At 52.9% G+C, this 25,359-nt stretch overlaps 9 protein-coding genes across 9 annotated transcripts; 3 read left to right on the forward strand and 6 right to left on the reverse strand.

Annotated features, from left to right (window-relative positions):
* Positions 1-458: 458 nt before the first annotated feature.
* On the reverse strand, positions 459-1,881 carry BKA58DRAFT_449991 (chaperonin 10-like protein; the record flags this gene model as incomplete). The annotated part of the gene is made up of 2 exons (XM_046174330.1): positions 1,291-1,881; positions 459-1,242 (listed from the first exon to the last, which is right to left on the reverse strand). Exons 1-2 carry the CDS (start codon positions 1,554-1,556, stop codon positions 459-461), a joined length of 1,050 nt encoding a protein of 349 aa, XP_046020618.1. The 5' UTR covers positions 1,557-1,881.
* A 147-nt stretch (positions 1,882-2,028) lies between these two features.
* BKA58DRAFT_394166 (uncharacterized protein) lies at positions 2,029-2,978 on the forward strand. The gene has a single exon (XM_046171165.1). It carries the CDS (start codon positions 2,097-2,099, stop codon positions 2,640-2,642), a length of 546 nt encoding a protein of 181 aa, XP_046020619.1. The 5' UTR covers positions 2,029-2,096; the 3' UTR covers positions 2,643-2,978.
* Positions 2,979-3,202: 224 nt separating this feature from the next.
* BKA58DRAFT_394167 (putative phenol 2-monooxygenase) lies at positions 3,203-5,722 on the reverse strand. Its single transcript, XM_046171166.1, has 3 exons — positions 5,599-5,722; positions 5,317-5,536; positions 3,203-5,259 (listed from the first exon to the last, which is right to left on the reverse strand). The coding sequence occupies exons 1-3, from the start codon at positions 5,646-5,648 to the stop codon at positions 3,418-3,420; spliced, it is 2,112 nt and encodes a 703-aa protein (XP_046020620.1). The 5' UTR covers positions 5,649-5,722; the 3' UTR covers positions 3,203-3,417.
* A 228-nt stretch (positions 5,723-5,950) lies between these two features.
* BKA58DRAFT_59279 (uncharacterized protein) lies at positions 5,951-8,697 on the reverse strand. Its single transcript, XM_046175587.1, has one exon. The coding sequence runs from the start codon at positions 8,494-8,496 to the stop codon at positions 6,253-6,255; it is 2,244 nt and encodes a 747-aa protein (XP_046020621.1). The 5' UTR covers positions 8,497-8,697; the 3' UTR covers positions 5,951-6,252.
* Positions 8,698-9,916: 1,219 nt separating this feature from the next.
* Positions 9,917-10,615, reverse strand: BKA58DRAFT_406197 (uncharacterized protein; the record flags this gene model as incomplete). Its single annotated transcript, XM_046171940.1, has 2 exons — positions 9,917-10,550; positions 10,596-10,615. 2 exons carry the CDS (start codon positions 10,613-10,615, stop codon positions 9,917-9,919), a joined length of 654 nt encoding a protein of 217 aa, XP_046020622.1.
* A 1,462-nt stretch (positions 10,616-12,077) lies between these two features.
* Positions 12,078-13,728, forward strand: BKA58DRAFT_59334 (uncharacterized protein). Its single transcript, XM_046175588.1, has 2 exons — positions 12,078-12,609; positions 13,052-13,728. Exons 1-2 carry the CDS (start codon positions 12,172-12,174, stop codon positions 13,430-13,432), a joined length of 819 nt encoding a protein of 272 aa, XP_046020623.1. The 5' UTR covers positions 12,078-12,171; the 3' UTR covers positions 13,433-13,728.
* Positions 13,729-15,117: 1,389 nt separating this feature from the next.
* BKA58DRAFT_325589 (uncharacterized protein) lies at positions 15,118-16,963 on the forward strand (the record flags this gene model as incomplete). The annotated part of the gene is made up of 2 exons (XM_046168017.1): positions 15,118-15,255; positions 15,317-16,963. The coding sequence occupies 2 exons, from the start codon at positions 15,118-15,120 to the stop codon at positions 16,961-16,963; spliced, it is 1,785 nt and encodes a 594-aa protein (XP_046020624.1).
* A 108-nt stretch (positions 16,964-17,071) lies between these two features.
* Positions 17,072-19,713, reverse strand: BKA58DRAFT_473466 (putative beta-glucosidase I; the record flags this gene model as incomplete). Its single annotated transcript, XM_046175315.1, has 3 exons — positions 17,072-18,893; positions 18,946-19,552; positions 19,644-19,713. The coding sequence occupies 3 exons, from the start codon at positions 19,711-19,713 to the stop codon at positions 17,072-17,074; spliced, it is 2,499 nt and encodes an 832-aa protein (XP_046020625.1).
* Positions 19,714-20,273: 560 nt separating this feature from the next.
* Positions 20,274-24,595, reverse strand: BKA58DRAFT_394179 (P-loop containing nucleoside triphosphate hydrolase protein). The gene is made up of 2 exons (XM_046171167.1): positions 22,250-24,595; positions 20,274-22,197 (listed from the first exon to the last, which is right to left on the reverse strand). The coding sequence occupies exons 1-2, from the start codon at positions 24,368-24,370 to the stop codon at positions 20,377-20,379; spliced, it is 3,942 nt and encodes a 1,313-aa protein (XP_046020626.1). The 5' UTR covers positions 24,371-24,595; the 3' UTR covers positions 20,274-20,376.
* Between the last annotated feature and the right edge of the window lie 764 nt (positions 24,596-25,359).

Here is a 25,359-nt window from a genome sequence, read left to right on the forward strand (position 1 = left end):
TTAGCTCCTGCCTGCTATCTCATCGACCCAATACACAAGATGTTGGCCGGCTTGGTGGTGCTGCTTCGCTCGTATCACAACTAGACGCGAGGTTGCTGCTGCAGGATTTCCGCAATGTGTGCGACCTCGTAAAACAGCGCCAACCACCAGATACAATAAGTTTCGAAGGCCAATGTCCGGCCAAAGTAAGAGAAGAGTATCAGAGTATCAAACACGAGATGAAATTGCGGGTGATGAGTGACGCATGGTTGGAGTGCTGTAAGGATCACAAGCTGCAGATGCGCAAAAAGATGAGCCGATTTAAACGCCTGTTAGGTCGGCGCTAGTTTCACCCACCACTTCGAGGTTGAGAAAGTATGGATACAAGCTGGGAATCTATTTGTATTGAAAGGTTCCAGGCAGAATCATCTGAAGCAAAGATCTGAAGCAAAGATCGATCGATTTGAGAGTGCATCCCTCTACAGTTCTACCACGATCTTGGTACCACTACCGCCAGTGCTAGACTTGTTCAATGCTTCTTGAATAAATTTCAATCCTTTTCCAACAACCGTAGGTGTTGTCAGACAAAATAGCTTGCCAGCTTGCAAAGCAGGCGTAACATAGGCATTCCATACTGGAGTTGCAATGTCGTTGACCGCGAAAATCATGCCCGCCTTGACGTTCTCCGGCACTCCAGTAGGAGGAGGTTGCGAGCACGCGAGATGACCTCCGCCAAGTTTCTCGAGGATAGCGAGATCAACTGTCCAGGGCTCGGCAGTTGCAATTGCATCGAGAATACCCACGACACCGTTGCCAGATTGCTTGACTGCTTCGACAACGTTGTCCATAACTTTATCATCTTTGTAGTAGAATACTTGTACGGCGCCTGATCGCTTATTTAAGTCAAATTTGTGTGCTCCAGCAATAGCGATGACGTGGATACCGGCTGATGAGGCAACCTGAGTGACCATCGAGCCAGCAGACGAGGAGCCGCCGTACACCACCAGTGTCTTGCCGATGGAAGTTGCTGTGCTGAGCGAAGGATAGGGCAGGCCGAGTGCCGGAGTTGAAACACCAGGCATAGCTTGGCCAGGTACCTTGAGCGACATAGCGCATACAGCAGCCTCAATGGCAAAAGGCACGACAACACCATCGGTGAAGGAGACAGCATTCGGAAGGATGGCTACTTTATCGGCTGGCACGACCGTGTACAGCGCATAGCCTCCGTCTTGAGGGTGGCCACTGACTAAGTTGACGGTATGTCTACATCACGTCAGTCATGTTCTCATCCTCCGAACAATGAACGCTTACCCAATCACACGATCTCCTTTATTGAAACGCGTGACATCTGGCCCAGCTTTATAAAATTCAACAGCAACATCGCAGCCGAAAACAGCTGGCCATTGCTGCACAAAAATACCCAGGTCTTGCATGTGACAGTTCAGAGGGTTGATAGCCACAGCGGCGTTCTTGACAATAATTTCGCCGGCGTCAGCAGTAGGAATAGAAGTATCGCCGACTCTAAAAGCAGCTCCAGCCTTGTCGAGCCATGCAACTTGGTTCTGAGGTACCGACATGATGATTGAAGAGAGAATTTGGGAGTTGGTAGAGGCAGGAGTTCGATTGGTGATGATATCTAACAAGAGAAATGACAAAACGCTGATGAAGATGCCCTGGAAAGAGGAGAAGGCAGCTACTTATACTTATGCACTTGGTCGATTACAAGATCTCTCTGGACCATTTTGTCGGATGGCATATCACGTACGAGGCGATTGAAAAGTATGCGTGTGCGCGGACGAATGACAGCGAGATCCATCGCATTGCGGTACGGCATACCCCTGACATGCTCTGGATCAGAATATAGGGTTCCGCAGCGAAGTGTATCGAAGGATCAGGCGTTAGTGGTGCTAGTGAGGCTCACGTTGGAAAGAGGCTCATGAGTCGGCGGAACACTGCATTCGATTCCCACGCTAAGCTCAAGACGGAACTAGTGTTGTTCCGGACCCATGCTTCCGTGTTTGCTCTTTCCTTCACTTACACATCAAAATCCTTTAACTCCATCAAAGAGTCGCACGTGTCGGCTCTGTCACCCTCATGAAGGGCAGTGAAAATACTTCATGTCGTTCGCGAAACTCCATCCGCGGGACTTGCTGGATTATAACGCGACTTATCGGATACTGATCTGTCGCGAGTGCCAATACGCGATCCAGAAAAGCGCGATCTCCAGCCACCTGTTACGCCACAAAATCTATCGTGAAGAAAGACAAGCTCTTCTTTCGTTTGCAAACGGGCTCGATCTCTTCGAGCCGGAAGAAGTGCCTGTACCTGTCTCTGGAACACCAGCCGTGGATGGCCTTCCTGTTATCTCTGGATACCGCTGCATCAGCTCATCCGACTATGAGGGCCTATGCGCAAGTCTCAAACGCATGAAGCGCCATCAAAGCGACTTCCATAGCGTTAACGACCTTTCCAATGTCCATGCGTTTGCGCGGCCAGCACAACTCCAGACGTTTTTCCGAGGCACCAAGCTCCAGTACTTCGAAGTAATACCAATTTGGCCAGCTTTCCGTACCACGCGTGAATCTTCACAGCGCACATTGAATACAACGCGGTCGATTGAAGACCGCTCTAGTATACAACAGAATGCGTTGCTCCAGTTTTGAATGAAGGGAGTCATCAATGGGCCGAATATGTCGCCGTCGTTCAGAACATCATCAGAGGAGACGCGCGGGGATATCCTAATGTGCAGCACTCTAATTGCAGTAACGGGAAGTAAGAAGTAGTTGTTAGCAGACTTGCGTAAAGACTACAGCTAGATAATACAGATAACAGCGTCTAATGTAGCTAGCTTGTTACTTAGAACTAAGATTGTCTTAGGATTGTTAATAGTAACAAGCAGATATAGCGTGTTGCTAGAGATAGTTTCTTTGTAGATATACAGACATTGTAACAATACAGTTAGAGCGTTAGGATACTTAGAATCTATTTCTAGCTCTAGAGAGACTAGTATTGTAAAACGTTTGTTATTTGTATAGATTGTCAATGAAGAAGGGTGCGCAGAGGAGTAAATGTTAATATTAATGTTAAGGCTTATTATGTTTCGCCTCCGCGCGACATTAACAATTTAGGCAACTATCAAGGCAGCTAATAAGCGTGGCTGTCTTCTATGCAACTGGGAAGACTTTATTGTGCTTTCTGACATTATTCTCTAGCATGCGCCCAAGGTACAAGCCTGGATGCTACTTTGCCTACCCGCGGTGCTCTACCAACAAGCTAGATCTCAAGAATGCCTGCAAAATACACCATTTCCCGACAGCATCAATGCACGTGGAGAGGTAGGACTGGATCACTGCGCGATAAGGAACGAACGTGTGATTCAGGTATGCTGATCTAACTACTACCAGACCAAGATGGTGAGTACTCGAGTATTAGATGCACCTACTTGAAGATGGAAGTAAAGTACGACTCCAAAGCGTGCGTGTCTTCCAGATGACCAACCCACCCCACATGCATGTCAGGCCTCACTACAACCACAGCACCCCTCGTCCTATCAACACCCCATCTCTTGTACGCGAGGCCGTCGCAGTAGCGGTCATATGTTACAGCTTGATCAATATGAATGCGCGTGTGGTCCCAGCCATGGTAATCAGGATCAAAGGGTCCATATAGCGCCGTAGGAAAGTCGAACATGGAGATGGAGTCTGTCGTGTCCACAGCGCTGTGGACAGCAACAACTTCAATCATCGACTTGCGGGATCGTTCGTGAAAGAAGGAGATGGATGGGTGTTGATTGATGGCAAGAGCGTTCTGCGACTGCAGAGGCGACGGCTGAGCGAAGCAATACGGGTAGCGGGTGTGAAGTAGCGATGTGGCGTTGCCGTTGCCGTCTTTCTTCTCAGCCTCGAGCTCCTCGCAAAACGTTTTGACTCTAGCCATTTGATCTGGCAGGCTTACATCTCCAGCCAGAAGGAGAATCCGGAAGCGGCCGTCACTCTGGAACAGCTTGGTGGTCCAGTACAGCTGTGAGTTTACGTGGCCCAAAACACGCTGGTGCTTGAAAGACTCTCCGACCATCAGCTCAGTCGCAACAGCTTGGCCGGACAAGCTTTTAGCTACCAGCACGCTCTCCGGGTAATCGAGTTTGAAGCCGTTTGCAAAGTCTGCGAACTGCATATGCTGTTTGAGGAACTCTTCAGGGTCAACTATGCCATGGCCCCCAAATAACGTTCGATCAAAGGCGACGAGTCGTTGGGCGACAGGGTATCGCTCCGCCGCATAAGTTGCAAGAAGAGCCTTCTCGTCGCGGACGACGCCAGCTGCCGCCATTGCTACTTTCCATCCAAGGTTGTATCCATCTTGCATGCTCGTGTTCATGCCCAGCCCTATCTTGGGAGAATGCATGTGCACGGCGTCTCCGGCGAGACAGATTCGCGTAGAAGGGTGCTGGTTGCGTTCGGCGACGCGCTGACCAACCTCATACACGCTCCACCATTCGCAGACCTTAAAGTCAAGTGTGTATGGCTCGAAGAACTTCTTGGCTTTGGTGAAGATATGATCTAGGGTGATGGAAGAGCGGTCGAGGCGTTCGTTGTGAAATGCGTCGTCCAAGGGCACGTAGATGCGCGTCATGTTGCGTTCGCGAGGAATGATCATCAGGATGCCTAGCTCGTGCTTGATGAAGGCAGGGCGATGGATGTCGGGAAAGTTGGTCATGGGGACGAAGTCCATAGTACCCCTAGCATAGTTCAGTAAGTGTGGCCTAGACATATACCCATTGGTGACATACCATACAGAGCCGGTCGAGGCGCCGTGCAGCCCATAATTCAACTGTCGTCTGAGCCAGCTATGTGCACCGTCACAACCGATCAGGTACTTGGTATTGACCAACTCAATATGCCCTGGCGAGGTTCTAGTGCCGTTCTCCTGGTGTACTTCATCGTTTGGCAGATTGCCCTTCGCAATGACATCTCGCCCACCAAAAGCACCTGGGGCCGGAGGTGGATTTGCCTCAACATCGGAAAGCGTACGCAAGGTGAGCTGGATGGGATAGCTTCCCGGGACATCCTCCAGGGCAGCATCATAGGCCATGGAATCAGCCACGATACCGCGCTCGACTTTGAACTCGCCGTTGGAGACTTCTGCGATTGCATCAAGGATGAAGCGCTCAATACGTCCCTGAGAGATCGTGGTAGCAAGGAAAGGAGAGGGCAGATCTTCGATGTAGTCTCTGTGAAGATGCTGCGTACCAACGCGGGTGAGCTTCCCGTCTGGGCCATGGACCTGCTTCTCCGTCAGTCGAAAAGCCTATACTAGAGTGGATTCCACCGGCAAGCGTACCCAGTTCTTCAAGTTTTCGAATATGAATGCCTCCTTTGCGATCTTCTCGTGAATACCGCCGCCCATACTGTCGAAAAACTCGTTCGTACGTGGCCTCAGGCCATCGGCATGGCCGTTGATGACTTTGACACCACGCTTGTCGATGACGCGTGCCTTGATGCCACAACGTGCCATCCACCAAGCAGCCATAAGCCCAGCGGGGCCGGCACCGATGATGACTCTGCATAACCATATCAGATATACCAGGCAAAGACGAGGAGCTACGCCTTTGTTAAAACTTACACATCAGTCTTCGACTCCGTGTTTGGCTCCGGAGCTTTGGAAGGACACATGTTTTGCTAATGGATTCGAAAGATGAGACAGAAGATTGTATAGCAGCAGCACAGTTCAGTGGTAGTGCTTGATTCGTTGTTTAATTTTATTTTTCATCGTCGTCTTGGAGCGATATATACACATTTTCTTGGAGTCGTCAGTAACAGGCATGGCCGTGCTGCGTGCCCGCCCTCATCGAGGCATCGGAGCGCGTTTCGTCCTCTTCATGCGGTGGTCACTACTTCCATGCACGTATTCGTACGAACTGTCAATAGGAAAGTAAGTTTACCCCCATAGGCCTGTAACATCATCAGGCACGTCGTTCAAACGTACGCTCGAATAACGTCGGACGACTCGGCCGAGCGCCGCTCTAGCACGCTAGCAGCCATCGCACGCTGTACTCCGCAGGCCGCGGAGGCCGTATATCGCTTTCTTCCTGGCTCTTGCCCAAAACTCTCCAGGAAAATCCAAGTTTAGAGATCGTGGTCAAAGTTCGAATATAAGACTTGGGTGTTTTCTCTTCGTGCACGCAGGCGACAGCGACGTGAGGGGCGAATCGAGCCGGCGCGCGAAGTGAGCCACCCAACAACACAACGTTAAAGTCAAAACTAAAGCGCAATCCTATTACAGTCTCGCCGACTCCCTAACCTCCAGCCCCGCTATGATCTCTCGACTAATGTAATCACTGATCGCCATATTCGTAACCATGGGGTTAACCCCACTCGCACTGGGAAACACACTCGCATCTGCCACGTAAAGGCCGTCAGTGCCCCAGACCTTGCCCTTGGGGTCGACAACACCATCCCTCTCCTTCGCACTCATGCGGCAAGTACCCATCTGGTGCGCAGACACGTACACGCTTTCCGGAGACGGAAGACCTTTGTATCGTATCTCGTCGAGCCAAGCTACGAAAGCGGGGTCGTTTATACCGTCGCCTGAGGGAAGAGAGGGATCGCGGATGAAGGGGCGCATGTTGGGTATGACGGTGAAGATTTCGGATGCGCCTTCCACGTATTGGATTTTTGCCAGGGCGATAACACCCTCCAGCACATGCCTTTTATCATAGTTACTCGTCTGGTAGGAGAACCTGCATCGTCCATCCACGGGATCAGGATACACTCTTCCAGTGTCGCGGTCTCGTGCAATACTGATATACCCAACCATATGTTTCAACTTGGCAGCATCAATCTTATACTGCATCGCGCTCTTCCAGTCCACCCACATCAGACACGCGGATGGAACCATATTCGTAGCTTCGAGCTTGACGCCATGGCCCGCGTTGTCCATGTTTTCGAATTCGGTGACTACGGATGTGAGGATGCCGCCTTCCCAGGGTTTTATCTCTTCGTTGTGATAGGCGCCGAGGAAGGTGACGGGGTGGAGGTAAAGGTTCCGTCCGATTTGCGGGTTTGTGAGACCGGAGCGCATGAGCAGGAGGGGCGATTGCATTGTTCCGCCGGAGACGACGACGCGCTTTGCTTTTATAAGGACGCGGCGGGTGGTTAGGGGGGTGCCGGAGACGCCGCCTTGGGCGTCGCGAGAGGTCCATGTGCCGAGGACGCCGGTTGCGACGCGCTTGCCACTTTTGTTAGAGAAGACGACTTTCTCGGCGTGGAAGCCTTCGATGAATTTTGCTCCTGCGCGGGCGGCGTCCGGAAGGAAGGATACAACTGGGCCTTGCTTCTCGCAAGAACCGCAGCCGAAGTTGCAGTAGCCGCAGTAGTGTTGCTGGCCGCCGGTGTTTTGGGGGACAGGTGCAGCGTTCCAGCCGAGCTTCCTGGCACCTTCGAGCAGGATCTCGTTGTTGCGGTTTTGCTTGATGTTCTTGTCTGACACGCCCATTCGGTCACAGACGCGATCTAGTGATTCTTGGAACTGGGCGGATGTGAAGAAGGGAAGACCCCGAGCTGCCCATTCGCGGCGGACGTAGCCTTGGGTTTGGAGAGAGGCAGACCAGTTTACTGTTCCTCCACCACCTAGTGACTGACCAGCTACTACGCTCACTGAACTATCGTCGGATGTTAGGAATGACCCGCTCATGAACAGATGGTGCCATCCGTCCAGTTCGGCCATGGGAAAATGGTCTGGCGTCCAGTGATATGCCTTTTCTACAATCAATACACGATGTCCAGCTTCAGCGAGGTTCTTCGCCGTCACACCAGCACCACATCCACTACCCACAACCACCACATCTGTTTCAATAATCTCAGGCTCGTCACCTGGAGGTATCTGAATGAACTCATAGTCGAAACCCTTCCCAGGCCTCATACCAACAGGCACGCGGGGGGCACCTATGACGCGTCTCAGCGAAGGCGACGTCTTGATCCAGGCCTGCTTGGTGATAATCACCAACGAGCGGCGCAGTTGGCGAAGCGGTCCCAACCGCGCGGTAGCCCAGCCCTGGATAATCGACTCCCTTACATGAGCGGGTTGCTCGCTGATTGGCGTGAGATAACCCGTCAAAGCCAGTGACCCCGCCCGAGTATTGAGGACATTCAGCACCATACACAGATCCTTTCTCTGGTTTTGCGGCATGTACATGGCGAAGACGCGCTGCAGTTCCGCCCGAAACGCAGGATCCTGACTCGCATAGTCGTCCAGATACTCCTTCACCGCCGTCTCCGCATCAGGGTCATTTCCGGGCGCTAAAGCCCTCAGCTTGCTGACTGCAGTCGAGTAGTCGGTGTCGGTTGCGGCGAGTTCAGTCTGCGTCTTCGCCGTGGAGATGGGCTTGATTGCTGGGATGACAGCATCCGTAATGGCAAGTAGCGTCTTCCATTGTTGAGGCGTGAGCGGATCCTCAGCTGGGAGCGGAGGCAGCGGAGTAGCTTTCGGCGAAACGGGCTCAGAAGGGAGTGTTGTTGACATTTTGCCACGTAGAGTTTGGTGTTCAGGGATAGCCTGAATGTGGCGCGTGGACCATCAAAGGGTCTTGAAGGTGGAGCTGTCGGGCATGCTAAGGATGCAGGCGTCGTTTTGTTTAGTTTCCAGCGGCGTCCACTGCGAGAGATAAAGCAACTTCCCCCGCGCCGCAAGCCGTGCCATTGTTGACGTTTGCTAGCCCGTGGCGGTTCGTGCCTCGGTTCAGAAAACAAAGTTCATTGACGTGTCCCGGCGAAGGATTGCCAAGGCTGCCGTTGCTCGTGAATGTCGGAAGGACAGATTCGCCGGAGCCGCCATTGAACATCTTATGAATTCCAAGAGGGTCGTCAAGATCGGCTAAATCCTGTGATGTCTTGCATTGATCCGCGCGGCAGATCTCAGTCGTAGTCATGTTAGCCTTCGATGCTTGTGGGCCGTTGCGCACCTCAGCGTCGTAAAATGCGGATCTCTCATCAATGCACTCGAAGAGCGTGCCCATGTGATCCGAAGTTCTGGCGGTATCGTGAGGTTGCAGTGGCCGGCGGCGCTGTTAGTGAGGCGAATCCCCGACGATGGTGGGTGGGTCGGCTCGGTCTTTGAACCAGGATGAGACGGGCGCTTCTTCATCTCGGCGAATCTGGCCGGCGTCTGATCTCCAAGACTCCAACGGAGGGAGTCGCTTATCTCCGGATCTAGCAGGAGTACTCCAATTGGGCTTTCTTTCGCGCCTGGTGAAGCTGGACTATGTCGAAACATCTCGCAGCGTAAGACCAGTAATACGAGACATCTCCCGGCCAAACTTGCATCTCTTACCTGTACCCGCGTTACTGCCATTGCGCATGGTGTAGTCGAAAGAAACTACCGGCACATGCGCAATCTTAGAAGCTCGAGCGAACTTTGTGAGAGGCAAATGCTGCCATGGATGATTGCGCAACGTCCCACGTCCCCACGAATCCAATTATCCGGTTGAATCCATCCGGCAGAATCTGGTCGGTGCGCCTCAGGAACATGCAGGGAACCGACTAGAACGCCATCTCCTTCTAGGCGAGATGAGGTTTCCACAAGGCCACTGTCTATCAAGACACTTGTTCAATGCCGCTTTGGGGTGTGATTCCGATGGGAGCATCTGCACTTCAGACTAGCTGGCTCCGCGTAATCAAGCTGACGTTGCCCAGCAGTCTTCTTTCGAAAGCAAGCGGCCGTTGGTGCCAGCTATTGAAGGCTCGCTAGCTAAGGCGCAAACATCAGTACTACCTAGGTAAATTAAGACCTTGACTTCAGTTCTGAAGCTGAGACTAGTTTAACGACAGGATTAGGGGCTCAATCTTGCCATCTTTACATTGCATCAAACAGCTGCTATACGCCGTACTGCAAGACGTCCAGGCTCATTCTGCTCCCCGGGAGCGTCTACCTCAGACTGCTCAAGCTATCCGTGGGTCCTCGCCAACTTAGCGCGCATATGCGCTTCATGTCGTGCCTTCCTTTCCGCAAGCTCGCTCTGCGACAGCGGAGGAGGAGGTTTAAGTTCTTCTTTGAGGCGCTGAATCTGCTCGTCAAGCCACGACAGTTTGTCATCCAGCTGAGCGCTTTCAGCGGTAAGATCGTTGATCTTGTTCGTGCAGATGATTTTCTTGTTCTCCTTACCGATATCGAAGATACGCCTCGTCTCCTGTTTGAGCTCATAGAGCTCTTGATTGACGGCCTTGAGGTCCTCTTCGTACTTGTGCTTGCTCATGTTGTGTATAGCCGACATGATCTCGTATTCCGCAAGCTGGTACTCGGTCGTGTAAACCATGCAGCCACGTTGACTAGACATGGCGAAGAAATTGCGATGTGGGATGGTGTGTATTGGCAGCTTTGGGAAGTTGGAGATAGTACGGTTGGTGGACGTGGGTGGCTCTGACGTAGTGAGCCAAACAGCGCCGCCGACCATCACATGAAAGATGTTATTCAGCTTCACCGTCACTCCTGCACTGGTGCAAAAGATGCCAAGATCTAGCAACACTTGGGACGACGAATGGTGATGGATAGCTGATGAAGAGATGGATTCGATTTCGTGACTTCATCCATGGACGTCTGTAACTGTAAAGGTGACGAGGACTTACCGTGCAACTACACTTGACATTACCAGGACTCTAATCAGAGTTCAGTCATCAAAACTTTGTTCAGGCTCATCGTGGTTCCCTCAGGAAAGTTGCGGATACGGTGGGGAGTTCTCGGATGTCAGAGTCGCAAGGTTTGGTACGATGTCAAAACCACAACCGGGGACCGCTGCGACGCCACGCAGCACCGCTTCACGATGCACGCACGGTCACAACAAGAATACGAACAACGACGCTACCGCTACCCTTAAGCGGGTACGATTTCATTAAGCGTCCCACTCTCATCCACGATCGTGAGGTCTGGCCGAATAGCCTCAATTCCACCTCAAGTGGAGCATAATATATTGGATAATTGCGTCTCTCGCGTGGCTTCATAGTGGATGAGGTGCATTGAATGAATACAGTAGTGTGGCCAAATGCCCCGCCAGTTGTTGCAGGATGGCCGTACTTGAGCGGTATGGTTGGATGGTGGGCGCCTCTCGCGGCATACTTGCCCGTCGTTTAGCTGTGATGTAAGTCGTCGTCAATGTCGTGTCTATCATGTCTATCACCGCCTGTTCTTGCGTTTGCGCAGGGTGTCGCAATCAAGATACCGTGTTGGCACTACATCATACGTACGGGCCCTCAGGAAATGAGTTCACGCTTGACGCAGCAGTTCCGTCCTCGGAGAAGGTTGAGGCGTTGCTTTTCATTTGAAGGGGTTGTGATTGGTTAGAGATAAGAGACGCCCAAACGGGCACAGTGGGGCCCAACGGCTGGCCGCCTCGAGAAGAGGCGCAACGGCGATGGTGAAGGAGTGAGGGTTTGTATGGGGAAGAGGAAAATGGGGCGTTCGCGTAGGGTATAGACTCTATACTCAGCCTAGGACTTGTAGTTTTTGAGTCTTTTGAAGCAGATTGGGAGGGCAGTGTGAAGACAGCGAACTCGATGCGACGGCCATGTTACAATTAGAATCTTCCAAATGGCCGGTCGTAGCCCGATGATACCCTGTCGTTCGGTCGGTCGCCAAGGGTGCAGGCATTCCCCATCGGGCATGGCCGCTCCTCCGTCAGTTCGCTGCTGGGAAGAGGTCGCTGGAGCAGCTGGCGGGCGACAACTTAATTCATCCTGTCCCCAGAGCCTCACCCCAGGTCTCCTCCGCACTCACGCGACACCGCTGTTTCTTATCTACACCTATATCCGCCTCACTCGACCACATATACCGCCGACTATCCATTCACCCGACTATCAACATGTCCTGCTAAACCACGGTCGACTGTTGGCCCCGGCGTCTGTTGTATCACCGCCCTCCGTCTCTTATCGCCTGCACGTCAGCTACCAATTGACACGCATCCGCACCACCAACACGTCTACAAGGAGCCGCACGCGTCCTGTTGGCCTGTCAGCGTAGTCTGCGTCTGTCGCACCACTGCAGAGCCACTGATTGCCTCCCGCTCCGCCAGGGCTGTATCAGACACTTCCCTTTACGGACTATCGCACTACGCCCACGCACCAATACCAGCGCAGCACTTCACCGCCTGCAACAACGTATTATACGTCTCTCTCGACTCCTCGCCAACCTCAGCTTCATTCAGTCACCATGGCCACGACCTTCTCGACCGCGACTGCGATCCCGCAACATGCACCCTACCAACACCACGCCTACCGCAAGAGCACCCACTCGCAGTACTCGCCCACCCACTCGGGCATCAACACGCCCGCCAACGTCTCGCCCACGTCGCCGCGCACCACACACCTGCCCCTCGCCCGCCATCAGGGCATCTACCAGCCGCGCACCGCCATCGGCATCCCCGCGGCGCTGCGCAAGACAGAGAAGCCCGGCAGCAAGTCGCCGCCCAAGGTCGACTCGGGCCTGTCCTCCCCCAACCAGGGCTGGTCGGCTGGCACCTACGGGTGGGTCGCCAACGAGGGCAACGCGACACCCGTCTCGCAGATTGGCAATGAAGACATGCAGAGCCTCTACAACGCCGAACCACTGTCGCCCGTTGCGGGGCCAATCACACGCAACCACTGGCAGGTATGTATTCGCGCCTTTCCTACTTGTCCGCTATGCCGCTGCTAGCCCGTCCGTGCTTCCCTGTCGCGTGCTCATCTGGGCTGCGAGGGGACCGTCTTACGTACATGGTCCGGTCCCACTGCCTAGCGCGCCCTGTTCTGGCCTCCCGCTGTCTGCAGAGCCGACATGCCGAGCCCTCAACTCGTCTCAACAAGACGCCTGGGGGCAAACTCGGCGGCCAAGGACGATCATGTTGTGCATGTCGCCTCGCCATGGGCTTCGGATAATTTCCATCGTCCTGCCGGCATTCGACTGCTTTCGTCCAGACGTCCCCCACGCTAGACTTTTACCTAGACTTTTACCCGATGCAGGGCTGGAGTTCGGGCTGTTCGGGCTAGCGACACTTGTCCACTTGTCCACATTTCAGAGTTGCCGTCCAGAATGTGTGCTAACGAGTCCCTAGGCTGACGGTTCCACTTCGGTGTGCTCGGCATCCAGCTGCCAGGAGCCCTTTGGCTTCTTCCAGCGCCGCCACCACTGCCGCAAGTGCGGCGGCATCTTCTGCTGGCAGCACTCGCGCAACAACGTGCGTCTCGACGAGCTCGCCCGCTTCCATCCAGAAGGCCATTGGCACCGTGCCTGCGACCGTTGCCACAGCTCCTTCCGCGAGTGGGAACACCTCCGCTCTAGCCGCACCAACAGCGAGAGCTCCGACAGCAGCAACAGCAGCCCCGCTACCGCCAAGTCCATCGAGACTCCTGCCCCAGCCAAGCGTCCAGAGAACACGCGCGTAGGCAGCCTGGCGCAGAGCTTCCAAGGCACATGGAACTGGAGCACTTTCTAAACATACCCACTGTTGCTTTCATCGCCCACATCAACCTTCATATCTTCATAACACCTGGACGGACCGACTTCCTGCTCCTGGGGTACTCTCTTTTGATGATATCCGGAGGGGCCAGCATCGCCTAACCGCACTGGTTCCATTCCACCTTTTCCCAGCTTCCACACGAAGCTCTTGCATCTGCATCAACTAAACTGCATAATACCGGCGTCTCTCTTGCTTTTCCAACATGGCGTCTTACCAGTCAACGGGGTGGTCTGCGTGTCCTTTCTCTCTTGTCTTGCGATTCAGCGTTTTCCTCTTAACAACTTATAGAGAGCAGTCTTTCTCTCTCTTTCTCTCTTGATCTCTCCCTTTGTGGAGTCGACAGACGTGTTACTGTTTTTTACGGCCGATGAAGATATCCAGAATAATGATTGTTGGAGATGTCTTTCTTTCGATGAATCTGTGGTGTTGGTGGTGCGCGGTGAGATGAGATGGACGGACGCATACCGAACAGAATGTGTTCGTCTGCATCACCTTACTGCGTGCCGCCATGACCTAGAGGTTTCTGCGTAAATGGCTGATGGTTGTTCGGCTGGGTGTATGTGTTTTATCATGTGGTATGCGGGGAAGACGGTGGTTGTAGTTCGATGAGAAGAGATGAAATCATATTGGCATATTCTGAACTCATGAGTGTAAAAGTGTATTGGTGATGTGCTGGATGCCTTGATATATGTGAATAGGCGTGGTGAGTGTTGTGATGTGTGGGTGGGGGTGGGAGAGGCGAAGGGGAGGAGGAGGGGTGGTGGTGGAAGTCTCTTCCCTCTACTTCCGTCCGTGTGTGTGTATCGGTGAGGTGATGGGCATGTGCATGTATATGTGGGAGGCGTGGCCAGCGTGAGGTGATGTGGTACCCTGATGGCGTGATGTCGGTCAGGGTTTGGCCGGGCGAGGCTAAAAGATGTGTTTGATGCGTGGAGACCACTTGTGGGTTATGTGCCATGCAGTCGGAAATGTTTGGTATTGAACCCAGTAGTCGAGAACTATAGATGATATTTGGATATGGCTTATATGTTGGCATCTCCCTTGTAAGGTTTCGAGCATGGATGGAGTTGTGTAGATTATGGATCCACCAAGACCTCACCCCAACATGCAAGTATTCTCGATTATGACCGGTAACTGAATGAAACATCGATAAACATGCAGTAAAGAAGCAAAATGATTGAAGTGTTATAGATGAAGTGCTTGACTCCCCCTCGTACCTCGTTCGCACAATAGTGCCATTCGGAGATACCCCGCACTCCGATTGGTCAGATGCGGTGGAGTGCTGCTGGCGTTTTTTTGCCGGACGAGCACGACGACGTTTACTGCACGAGTCATCGAGGGATCTGGTGAGATACGCGAGACTGCCTTATACATCCTTTGATTCGTGCTCTTGACCTGATCTTACTCGAAATCAATCGGCATTCACGGTCGTACGACTTTACTGCACGCGCTTCACTCGCCGGCTCGATAAGAGCTCAACCTCACTTCGTTCGGTATTCGGCGCCATACGTCCTTCTCTTCTCCAAGTATTTGGGGGCGTCGTCGCCCCCAGGTCAGCAAGAGGTTTTCCGAAGCGATACTTTGCGCAGATGGCGACTATGGCTCAGACAGCGGTGCAGGATGGAGAGGTGGCGGGGACTCTGCGCAATACCGGGAATGGAATGACGCAAGAAAATGGAAGCAGTAATGGAGTGGCGCAGTCAAACGGGAAAAGAAGGAAACTACATGGGCGCGCATTCTATGAGAGTATCGGCAGTCCGAAGTTGGTGCTTGCGCCCATGGTCGAACAGTCTGAGTTCGTATGTCTCTTCATCTCATACGACTCTGAGCAAAGATGATGGCTAACATCAATGACTGTAGGCATGGCGACTACTCTCGCGCTCGTTCCTTCCCGAATCCCAACAGAAAGACCTCCTAGCATATACTCCAATGTTCCACTCGAAGATGTTCGGCGAGAAGAGCAACTACCGTGATGCGCACTTCCAACCCCTCAAGTCGACCATCCCTTCACCCAGCGACGACTACCACCTCTCACAACTACCTGAGTCGGACAGACATCTCGACGGCAATCCTGCGTTCGACAGACCCCTTACCGTACAATTCTGCTCAAACGATCCCGAAGACTTTTTGCGCGCGGCAAAACACGTCGCACCTTTCTGCGATGCGGTAGACCTGAATTTGGGATGTCCACAAGGAATCGCGAAGAGGGGGAAATACGGTGCATTCTTGCAGGAAGACTGGGATCTGATATCCAGGATGATCCGCAAACTACACGAGGAGTTGGACGTTCCTGTCACAGCGAAGATGAGGGTGCTGGAGACACCAGAGAAGACACTCGCATACGCAAAGACATTGCTAGATGCAGGCGCAAGCATCATTACAGTGCACGGCCGACGCCGAGAACAGAAAGGTCATAACACAGGACTAGCAGACTGGAAGATGATCCGCCATCTGCGCGAGAACCTCCCTAAGGAAACTGTCATCTTCGCCAACGGCAACATCCTCCAACATGAAGACATCGCAGCGTGTCTAGAAGCCACAGGCGCAGACGGCGTTATGAGCGCAGAAGGAAACCTCTACGATCCCACCATCTTCGCTGCACCACCGCCACCCGGTCAGGAAGGACGAGAATACTGGCGTGGACGCGATGGAAAAGGTGGGTATAGGATGGACGCTGTGATGAGACGGTATATGGACATCATCCATAAATATGCGCTCGGTCAGGAACCGCCACAACGGGAACCCCTTTGGATGCCTGGCGACCCCGAAATTGAAGAGCCATCGAAGCAATCGGAAGAAACAGCAAAGCCTAGCTCGAACACGGATGCAGCAGAAAACGGCAAAAGACCAGTCGAACAGGGGGAAAGTCCACCAAAGAAGAAACAGAAACCGTTGTCTAAAGCTGCGAAGAAGAAGGAAGCCAGCAACCCTAATCTCACGGCTATGCAAGCTCATCTGTTTCATCTACTGCGTCCACTCGTTTCTCAACATCACAATGTACGAGATGCACTGGCACGATCGAGGACTGGCGATATCGATGCGTTTGAGAATGTACTGAGTTTGGTTGAGAAGGCTGTTAAAGAGGGGATTCAGAAGTATGAGGAGGAGCACGCTAATGACGCTGCTACGGAACCCCAGCTCGCTGCACCTTTCAAGGTACAAGAGGCTGGGAATGGAGAGCAGGAGTTGGATCCATATGAGAGTTCTCTCGCGACTGTTGCGCGTGTCAAGAGGCCGTATTGGGTGTGTCAGCCGTATGTTAGACCGCTGCCTAAAGAGGCGTTGGAGAAGGGGAGTATGACTATTAGTAAGAAGGAGAGGAAGAGGTTGGAGGAAGAGGCTGAGAGGAAAGCAAAGGAGGAAGCTGAGAAGGGGGAGAATGAGGAGGAATTGGCTAAAAGTGTGGGACTACAGCCCGGGGGAAGGGTTGAGGAGAGGGTTGTGGGCGAGGAGGGTGATAAGAAGGAGGTTGTTGAGGAACCTAGGGATGGTATGGTTTGTGGCTGAGAGAGCGATAAGAGGAGACAATGTAGATACCCGGCGAAGAACTTTGAATGAAGACAAAAGGACAGCGACCTAGCACTATCGACCGACATCCTTCTCTACCACAACACCTCACCGACTGACCGTTTCTTCCGTACCATCCAGCGTGAATTCTGCCCTCGCAAACGCCCCTCTACTCGACGCTCCCACCAAAACATCATACCTCCCCTTCTCCCTCACCCACTTCCCCCTGTCCTCACTCCACCACGCCGTCGCACCCCAAAGCCCCATCCTGACCTCCACCTTCCTCTTCTCCCCCTTCCCCACACTCACTTTACTAAACCCCCTTAATTGTTTCTCCGGCCCCCTCACACTAACCTCCCGGTTCTTCACATAAACCTGCACCGTCTCCTTCCCCTCCCTCTCCCCCATATTCTCAACTTGGCACTCAACCACCAGCTCCTCTCCATCTATCTTGGCCGTAGCGTTGCTAATCTCAAATGTCGTATACGACATCCCATGCCCAAACGCAAACGCCACCTCCCTCTGAACAGTATCGTAAAACCGATACCCCACATAAACATCGTCCGCATAAAGCACCCTCTCTTGATCCGCATGTCCACAAAGAAACGCCGGATTATCCTGCACCCTCACCGGAAAACTCAGCGGCAACTTGCCACTCGGATTCGTGATTCCGTATACCACGTCCGCGATCGCATTCCCCGTTTCATTGCCGCCGTACCAGACCTGTAGGAGTGCTTTCGTGTCAGACAGCCATGGCATAGAGTAAGGCCCGCCGGAACTGATGGCTACAACGGCTTTGCTGTTTGCAGACAGGACGGCGGTGATGAGAGAGTCGGTATTGGGGGGTAAGTTCATGTCTTTGCGGTCGTTGCCTTCGGATTCCCATTCGCCGACGAAGCCGGCGAGGATGATGGTTTGGTCGATTTGGGAGGCGAGGTGAGCGGCAGATGCGATGGCAGTGTCTGTGTCGAGGCGGTGACACCCGCCTAGACGGATGTTACCTGGTTTAAAAGCTGTGTCGTCGCTGCCGCTGTTGGCTGAGCCGGATGTGCTGGGTGAGTTCCAGCGACACAGGATTTGGTACGTTTGCCCTGCGACGACGTGCATGCTCCCGTGTTCTTCGACTGTACCGTTGCGGAAGAATCCATCTGCTTTCTTTTGGTGCGATGTGTTATCGATGATTAGCTCGTTGTCGATGTACAAATTCGCGGTTCCCTGGACGCTGAGGCCGAAGTCGAAAAGCCCGGATTCGGAGGGTGTGAAGGTGCCTGTGATATCGATGGAGTACTCGCGCAGATTCTTGTCGTGGTAGTTGAAGAAGAAACCGCACGAGTTGAGGAGCTCGTAGTGGTCAAGCAGGTGGCGTGTAGATGTTGTTGCGTCTGGTGGGGCGGAGTAGATGGTCATGTCGTAGCCTACTTTCCCGCTCTTTGTTCGCATTTGTGCGCCGAGTAGTGGCAGTTCGTAGTGGTTGTAGATGCCCTGTGAAAAGTGGACGTCGGCTTGGGATCGTTCTGTGATTGCGTCAAAAGGCGTGACGGTGTGGTAGGGACGTAGATGTGCTACTCGTCCTCCTCGGTAGGCTGCTACCTTCCCGTTGGGCCCGATGATTGCTATTGGCTTGTTGATGTCGAAGGGTAAGATGTTCTCGTCGTTCTTCATGAGGACAATGGACTCGGCTGCTGCCTCGCGCAAGAGAGCTCTGTCCTCAGGTCTGTCCAGTGTTTCTTCTTCGGTGCCTTCGATCTTTGACGCCGACGCTTTCTTGACCAGATTCAGTACCGCTCTTGCTCGGTCATCTACACAGTCCCTATCTACTCGTTTCGCTGCAACGGCATGGGCGAGCCGCTTGCCTCTCCATTCACCTGGACCGGGCATCTCTAGGTCAACGCCTGCTTCGACTGCTCCTTGCACGCCGTACATGCCAAACCTATAACCAAATTAGTACACATTTTCCAACTCAACAACTTGAAAAGCCCTACCAATCACTCATAACAAGCCCCTGGTACCCCCACTCCCCTCTCAACACTTCCTTCAACAACTCCACACTATCCGTAACATGCACCCCATTAACCTTATTATAAGCCGTCATTAGCGCCCCCGGCCTCCCCAGCTGAACTGCCAACTCAAAAGGTCTCAGATAAATCTCCCTCAACGCCCTCTGACTGACCACGCAATCCATGGCAAAAATCCCTTGCTCCTGATCATTACAAACAAAATGCTTCACTGTCGCCGTTATACCCGTTTGCTCTATCCCGCAGATAAACCCACCCGCCAACATACCAGCAAGATATGGATCTTCGCCGTAGCACTCGTGGATGCGGCCAGCGAGGGGGCTGCGCGGGATGTTGATTGTGGGAGCGAGTAGAACGTGGGCTTTCTTTGCACGGCACTCTTCGCCCATTAGCGTGCCGAGGCGTTGAAGTAGGTCCGGGTTCCATGTTGAGGCAAGGGCGGAGCCGCAGGGGAGACACACGCTCGGTGTTGAGTTGAAGAAGCGGCTGCCGCGGACGGCGTCGGCGCCGTCGGTGATGCAGAGGGAGGGGATGGAGAGGCGGGGGATTGGGAGGGTGCGCCAGAATGAACCGCCTGGGTGATGGTTAGTATTCGGCCAGTGAGGAGATGCTTCTTGTGGTTGTAATGGAGAGAGCGAGAGCGAGATGTAGATGATACGACGAACCTGAAAGGAGGCTGCATTTCTCTGCGAGCGTCAATTGAGATAGGACATCTTCTACGTTGATATCTGCCATGATGTGATATACGCGTGGAGAAGTTGTGGAATGTCCAGCTTTTGCATCAAGAGATTGCTTGTACCTTCAATCGTGTGTACGGGAGTGCGAGCATGTAAAGTGAGACGGTGATGTCACGTGGGCACGCGCATAGCCGCTTGTACGGCGCTGGTCTTATGCAATACAGTCGTTTGCATGCCGGAGCAATTTGAGCGTTCTCATGTTGAAAGGCGCTCATGACGCAGTGGTAGGGCATGCTGATCAATGAATGAATCGAGATTAGCATGCGGGCGATGGTGTCTCGAGGAGCTAAGCCAATATGCATATTAAGTACACCTTGGCTTGCAGCACATGTAACCAACGTCAGGGTGCGGCCGCTCCGTTCCTGTATCCTTGCAATCACTTGCAGGAAGTGTATGCACGAGCGTGCGGGCTAGTCGGTTTTGTCGGCTAGTGGCGGAGTGTGTCGCAGATGCTATCCGCATGCGACAACGGGATGCTGACGCTGTTATCGTTCATGTTACTCAGTGCGGCAGAGATAATGAGATGCGCGATGAGTAAATATGAGTGCAAAGGTAGAATAAAAAATAGAGATGTTTTCATGTTCTGAAACATCAACGTTTACATAGACATTAACCTCCGTTTTGCAAACCGCCAGCGCTGCATTTACCTCCTCCTTGCGGATTACGAGACAGAATGCTGTATAGACTCTTGTATGAAAACGCTTTCGCGCGTGTGTATAGTCTCAATAATCATCTCTTGCACCTCAGCTTCCTTGACCGTTTCTCTAGCGTCTTCGGCTAGGCCTCTAAAGTGTCCCCCTGGCAGCTTCAGCAGTTCGCTAGGGCTACCAGTTTCCACAACAACTCCCTTGTCTAACACGATGATCTTGTCAAAGTCCATGACTGTTCCTATCCGATGCGCAATAACAAGCATAGAAGCAAACCCGCATGCGGATAGCTCCCGTATCGACTTTTGGATTGCTGCATCAACGACTGGATCCATGGAGGATGTCGCTTCGTCTAGGATGAGAAGCCTTGAGCGATCAACGATAGCGCGTGCGAGGCTGAGTTGTTGGCGCTGGCCTTGGGAGAGATTGCTTCCGCCATCCATGATGGGTTGCTCGAGCAATGATAGAACACGCATGCGTCTTCTAGAAACCGCCTCATCGGGATCTGAGAACAAACCAGGACCAGATAGTCGATTCGTTTTTTTGCTATGCCCATCGCCGCAGCCGGGCCAATGAACTTGTTCCAATGCATGGACGAGATCCGTATCGTCATGCTTGTCAAAAGGATCGAGGTTTGTGCGGACAGTACCAAAGAAGAGATGCGGGTCTTGCGTTATGATGGAGAGACGCTGGCGCAGCTGTTGTAGAGCCACATCCGCTATGTTGATGCCATCAAGCGTGATGCTGCCCTGTTCCGCTTCGAGAATGCGAAAGAAGGCCATTGCAAGAGTCGATTTCCCTGCGCCTGTGCGACCGACAACCCCAACCCGCTCGTTTGGACCAATCTCAAAGCTGACGTGATTTAGAGCAGGAGGGAGATGGGGCGCGTGTCTGATGACTAGATCGGAAATCTTTACGCGGCCCGACTCTGGCCAGGCTGCGGGTGGTAACATTCCGCAGCTGTAATGCTCGCTTGGTATGTTGGTATACTCGAGAATGCGGCTTGTGCTGGTGAGGGCAAGGTCGAGATTGATGAAGTTGCGAACAAACGCAGAAACAGTCTCCGTGTAGCGGATGAGGAAGCCCAGAGCGAAACCTGTCATTGCGACTGTGATGCCGGGCATCGAAACGATGATCAAGGTGGCTGCAGTTACAAAGGCGGACCCAATCACTGCCATACGACAACCGAACCAGGCGTTTACAAGCCAAAGATTCCAAAGTGCCCGTGTGTTGTCGTCGACCAAGGCTCCGAACTTGAGGGTATATCTCTCCTGCAGAAGCATCGACCGGATAGTAGGCAGGCCATCCATGGTTGAACAAAAGCTTTCAAGTACCGGGCTGCGACTGATGTTATCGAGATGCTTTAGTTTGCGTGCTATTTGAAAGAACTGAAGTGCGCTGTAAGTGCACATGAAAAGCATCGGTAAGGACATGGGTAGCGTCCACCAACTAACGCTACTTCCGACTCCGAAGATCGAAATCAGCATCAGGGCACTTGTCAAAGCGCTGCCGAGGATTTGCCCCACTTGCTCATCAAGAATCGCCGTGTCGCTTGTGAAACGATTCATGATCCGGCCTAGGGGATTGCGGTCGGTGAAGTCCATGGGTGCACGTAAGACAGCGTGCAACAGCATGTCGAACAACCGTCTTGAAGCATTGAACATGGACGCGTACGTTAGGTATTCTTGCCCAATGCCGATAAGACAAGTCGCCATTGCAAATGCCGCGTAAATACCCAAGTACCAAAAGAGGCCGGTATCGTTGTCGTTTCTGGCAATGCGCATGGCTTGAGTACTTCGTTCGTCTTCTTGTACCCAATGGGCGATCCACCATGACTAATAATCGTTAGCATTACGAAATCGCTCGTGTTCACGACGCAAGACATACCTGTCCGACGACAATACCAACATTGCCCGCGTATATTAGGACAATCAATAGTGTGTACCAGAGGCCTCCAATGTACCGCAGATATAACATCAAGGTACTGTGCTGCGATCCTGAGTTCCGTTCCTGCTCATCCGCGACGTATTGGTGAGTCGTCAGGACGCCCGTGATATCAGGAATCACAAAAAGCTCCCCAGATGTGACAGATAAGGTTGAGAGATTGCGAGAGTGTCTCGACCTAGCTTTGGCAATGGACCCAGAGCGAATCCTTGTGGTCATTTTTCTCATAGCGCTAGGTGTATCCTGTGATTCTTTATCAATGCGGTCGTCAGCATATCTGCACTGGTACTGGCCATCGCCCGATAGTGAAACAATGTAGTTCGCACTGGGCATATAAAGCGAGGGATGGTGTGATGCCAAGATAACGGTACGTCCCTGGATGAGTGAGCCGCTTAAAACATGCTCCGCGATATGAAGCGCAGTGTGAGCGTCAACAGCACTGAAGATGTCGTCCAGTACTAGTGTAGCCGCGGAGGAGTAGAGGGCACGCGCAAGTGCGATACGTGAGCGCTGGCCGCCACTGAGATTGACTCCGTGCGGTCCGATCTCGGTCCAGTCGCCATCCTTGAAAGTTGCAAGATCCGTTTCCAGGGCACAGGCAAAAAGTACCTTCTTGTACCGTCTTGCTTGCATCGGAAGCCCGAATGTGATATTTTGCATGATCGTGCCAGCTTCAATCCACGGCGTCTGTCCCACATACGCGATTGCTACATTCAAGGGCCAAGAGCGGCCGCCTGGGACACCTTGTGTCTGAGCGAAAAGGCCGGGCTTGGTGACATTGCCCGAGACGAGCTCGCATTCGCCAAGGACAGCGGCCAGTAGTAGACTCTTTCCAGAGCGATTGGGCCCTTCGATGACGCTCACAGCACCTGGAGGAAAGGATAATGTCAGGTCTTTGAGAGCGAAGTCGTTCAGCCCTGTGCCATTCCACCGTATCGTGGCGTTGCTGAAGCTAATCTCATCATGGTTGGTCGAGGGAAAGCACTGATCAGCCGCATAGAGGTAGTCCTGGAGGCGTCGCAAGCTGTTCGAGGCGCGCACCCAACTTGATTGCAGGGGAGGAATAGCCGCCAGTGTACCGTTGATAGATCCAAGGATAGATAGCGCAGTAAAAGCGGTAGATGCTTTCAAACTCCCGGTAGCGTGTACATGTATCGAGATGACGAGTACGGAAAGTACGATTGGGGTTAGCGTGCAGATTGCCCTTGAGGCCATGCTCCATCGATTGACGGCCCAGAGACTGTACAGCTCTTTATTGCGTTGGTCTGAAACATACGCGGCCCAGTTATCCTCCGCTCCAGAAAGCTTGATCTGACGGACTCCCAGCAAAGCTTCCGTGACGGCTGAGACGCGTAGGTCCTTGTCCGCCATGAGCTTGCTCTGCCCTTGCGCGAGCCGCCGTGCAACGAGGGCATTGGCACCGAAAAGCGCGGCTATCATGACGATGCTGGCGACCAGACTTCTCCATCCCATAAGCTGCTGAATAAGGAAGCCGGAGATTGCAAGCTTAATGAGCGACTCGTAACCCCGGTAGACCTCTCGAATGCAGTTGCCGATCTGCTGCGTATCGGCCGCGACCAGATTGATAAGGTTGAGACTTGCTGGGTCTGTTGGTTTTGTATCATCCTCGTCGTCCTCTTCTTCCGGTTCAGTAGACATGCCTCGAAGCATCTTGTCAAAGAGAAGCATGGTAAGCTGCTTCTGCATTTTGAGACCCAAGTCTATGCTCGACACCCAAACAGTCCATTTCTCTACCAGAGCAGAGATAATGACGCTGGCGCCAAGACCAAGTATCCACGGAGTAGTCGTAGTCAGTCTATTTTCGCTATCGGTCTCTCGCTCCATGGCCCTGAGGATGCCAAGAAGCATCATTTGCGGCGCAAAGCTAATGATGGATCCAAAAATGGTCAAACTCAGTTGCACAGTCAATTTCCGCGAGTAAACGGCTAACAACTTTCTCCAGAGAGGGTACGGATTGTTTTGAAGAGTGTCATGTTGGCGAAACTGCTGCAGGAGGTGTAGCGCGCGCGTTCTGTAATTGAGCTCCGGAAGGCAGCATATCATCGGCGCTGTTGCCTTCGATAGGACATGCAGCGATGACTGGGACCAAGAGAAGAACAATAGGCCAAACACCGAGCTTGTGGCTTGTCGGTCCACAACAACTCCGTTCCAGAAGACCTCCGGGCGGCGTGGCAGCAGTAAGCCATGCGCACCAGCCAGGGCGGCTGACACGAGCTCGATGATTATGAGAATGCGCTCTTCCTGTAGTAGCTGGCTCCATTGCGAAAGGTCGTTGTATCTGGCGAAGAGGACCGCGCATGCTACGTTGACGGAGTTCAGGCTGCCCCGCAGCGCTAATCCGAATCGGCGCGGAGCCCATGGCTCGGTGAACAACGTCATGGACTGTAGCATCAACGTGATCTACACATCACTCATTAGTCGGATCAACACGATGAAAGAAGAATTTCAACGTACCCATATCCCAAATTGAACGACCCGGTCGATCGAGAGCCTGTTGCGCGACCCAAGCACGACGAGCCCAAAACCGGCCAAGCTACCAACGAAAGTATTGGTGGCAAACAGAGCTCGTGGCCAGCGGTCGGAAAACCTGATGAGTGACTCTTCCGATGCACACCCATCTTCATCTTGATATCGCTGGTCGTTTTCGAATAATGCTTTCCGCAAGTCCGAGCGCCGCAGCCAGAGAAACAGGCGTGTTGAAGCAGAGCTGCTCAAGCCAATCGCCAGGATGAGCTGAGCCACATGTATTAGGTTGACCATGCTCCAGGCGATGGTCATGGTGAAGAACATTTTGGGGCGAGGCAGTCACTCGCGTGCGTACTGCAATGATCACATGCGAGAATTAGGGAAGGAATGAATTCGCGCCGGTCCTTTGGAGGATGTGAAGGGCATGCACGAACAAGACCTTTTGATATATACACAGCCATGGGCCGTGGAAGAAGCATGTCTGAGCACGTCGCCGTCGTAGCATTTCCGGAGATGAACTGAATTTGTTCTGCTTCTATTTTCATGGTCGCACGTCCTAGATGGGA

Source organism: Alternaria rosae, assembly GCF_020736505.1.
Source record: "Alternaria rosae strain MPI-PUGE-AT-0040 chromosome Unknown BKA58scaffold_12, whole genome shotgun sequence".
NCBI lineage: Eukaryota > Fungi > Ascomycota > Dothideomycetes > Pleosporales > Pleosporaceae > Alternaria > Alternaria rosae.

Bases quoted from the DNA above. Each gene is read 5' to 3' on its own strand.
- BKA58DRAFT_394166 (XM_046171165.1), top strand. From the start codon at position 2,097: ATGTCGTTCGCGAAACTCCATCCGCGGGACTTGCTGGATTATAACGCG.
- BKA58DRAFT_394167 (XM_046171166.1), bottom strand. From the start codon at position 5,648: ATGTGTCCTTCCAAAGCTCCGGAGCCAAACACGGAGTCGAAGACTGAT. The intron at 5,537-5,598 runs GTAAGTTTTAAC...ATGGTTATGCAG, and splicing joins ACGGAGTCGAAGACTGATGT to AGTCATCATCGGTGCCGGCC. The intron at 5,260-5,316 runs GTACGCTTGCCG...ACGGAGAAGCAG, and splicing joins TCGAAAACTTGAAGAACTGG to GTCCATGGCCCAGACGGGAA.
- BKA58DRAFT_59279 (XM_046175587.1), bottom strand. From the start codon at position 8,496: ATGTCAACAACACTCCCTTCTGAGCCCGTTTCGCCGAAAGCTACTCCG.
- BKA58DRAFT_59334 (XM_046175588.1), top strand. From the start codon at position 12,172: ATGGCCACGACCTTCTCGACCGCGACTGCGATCCCGCAACATGCACCC. The intron at 12,610-13,051 runs GTATGTATTCGC...ACGAGTCCCTAG, and splicing joins TCACACGCAACCACTGGCAG to GCTGACGGTTCCACTTCGGT.
- BKA58DRAFT_394179 (XM_046171167.1), bottom strand. From the start codon at position 24,370: ATGATATGCTGCCTTCCGGAGCTCAATTACAGAACGCGCGCGCTACAC. The intron at 22,198-22,249 runs GTATGTCTTGCG...AACGATTATTAG, and splicing joins TTGGTATTGTCGTCGGACAG to TCATGGTGGATCGCCCATTG.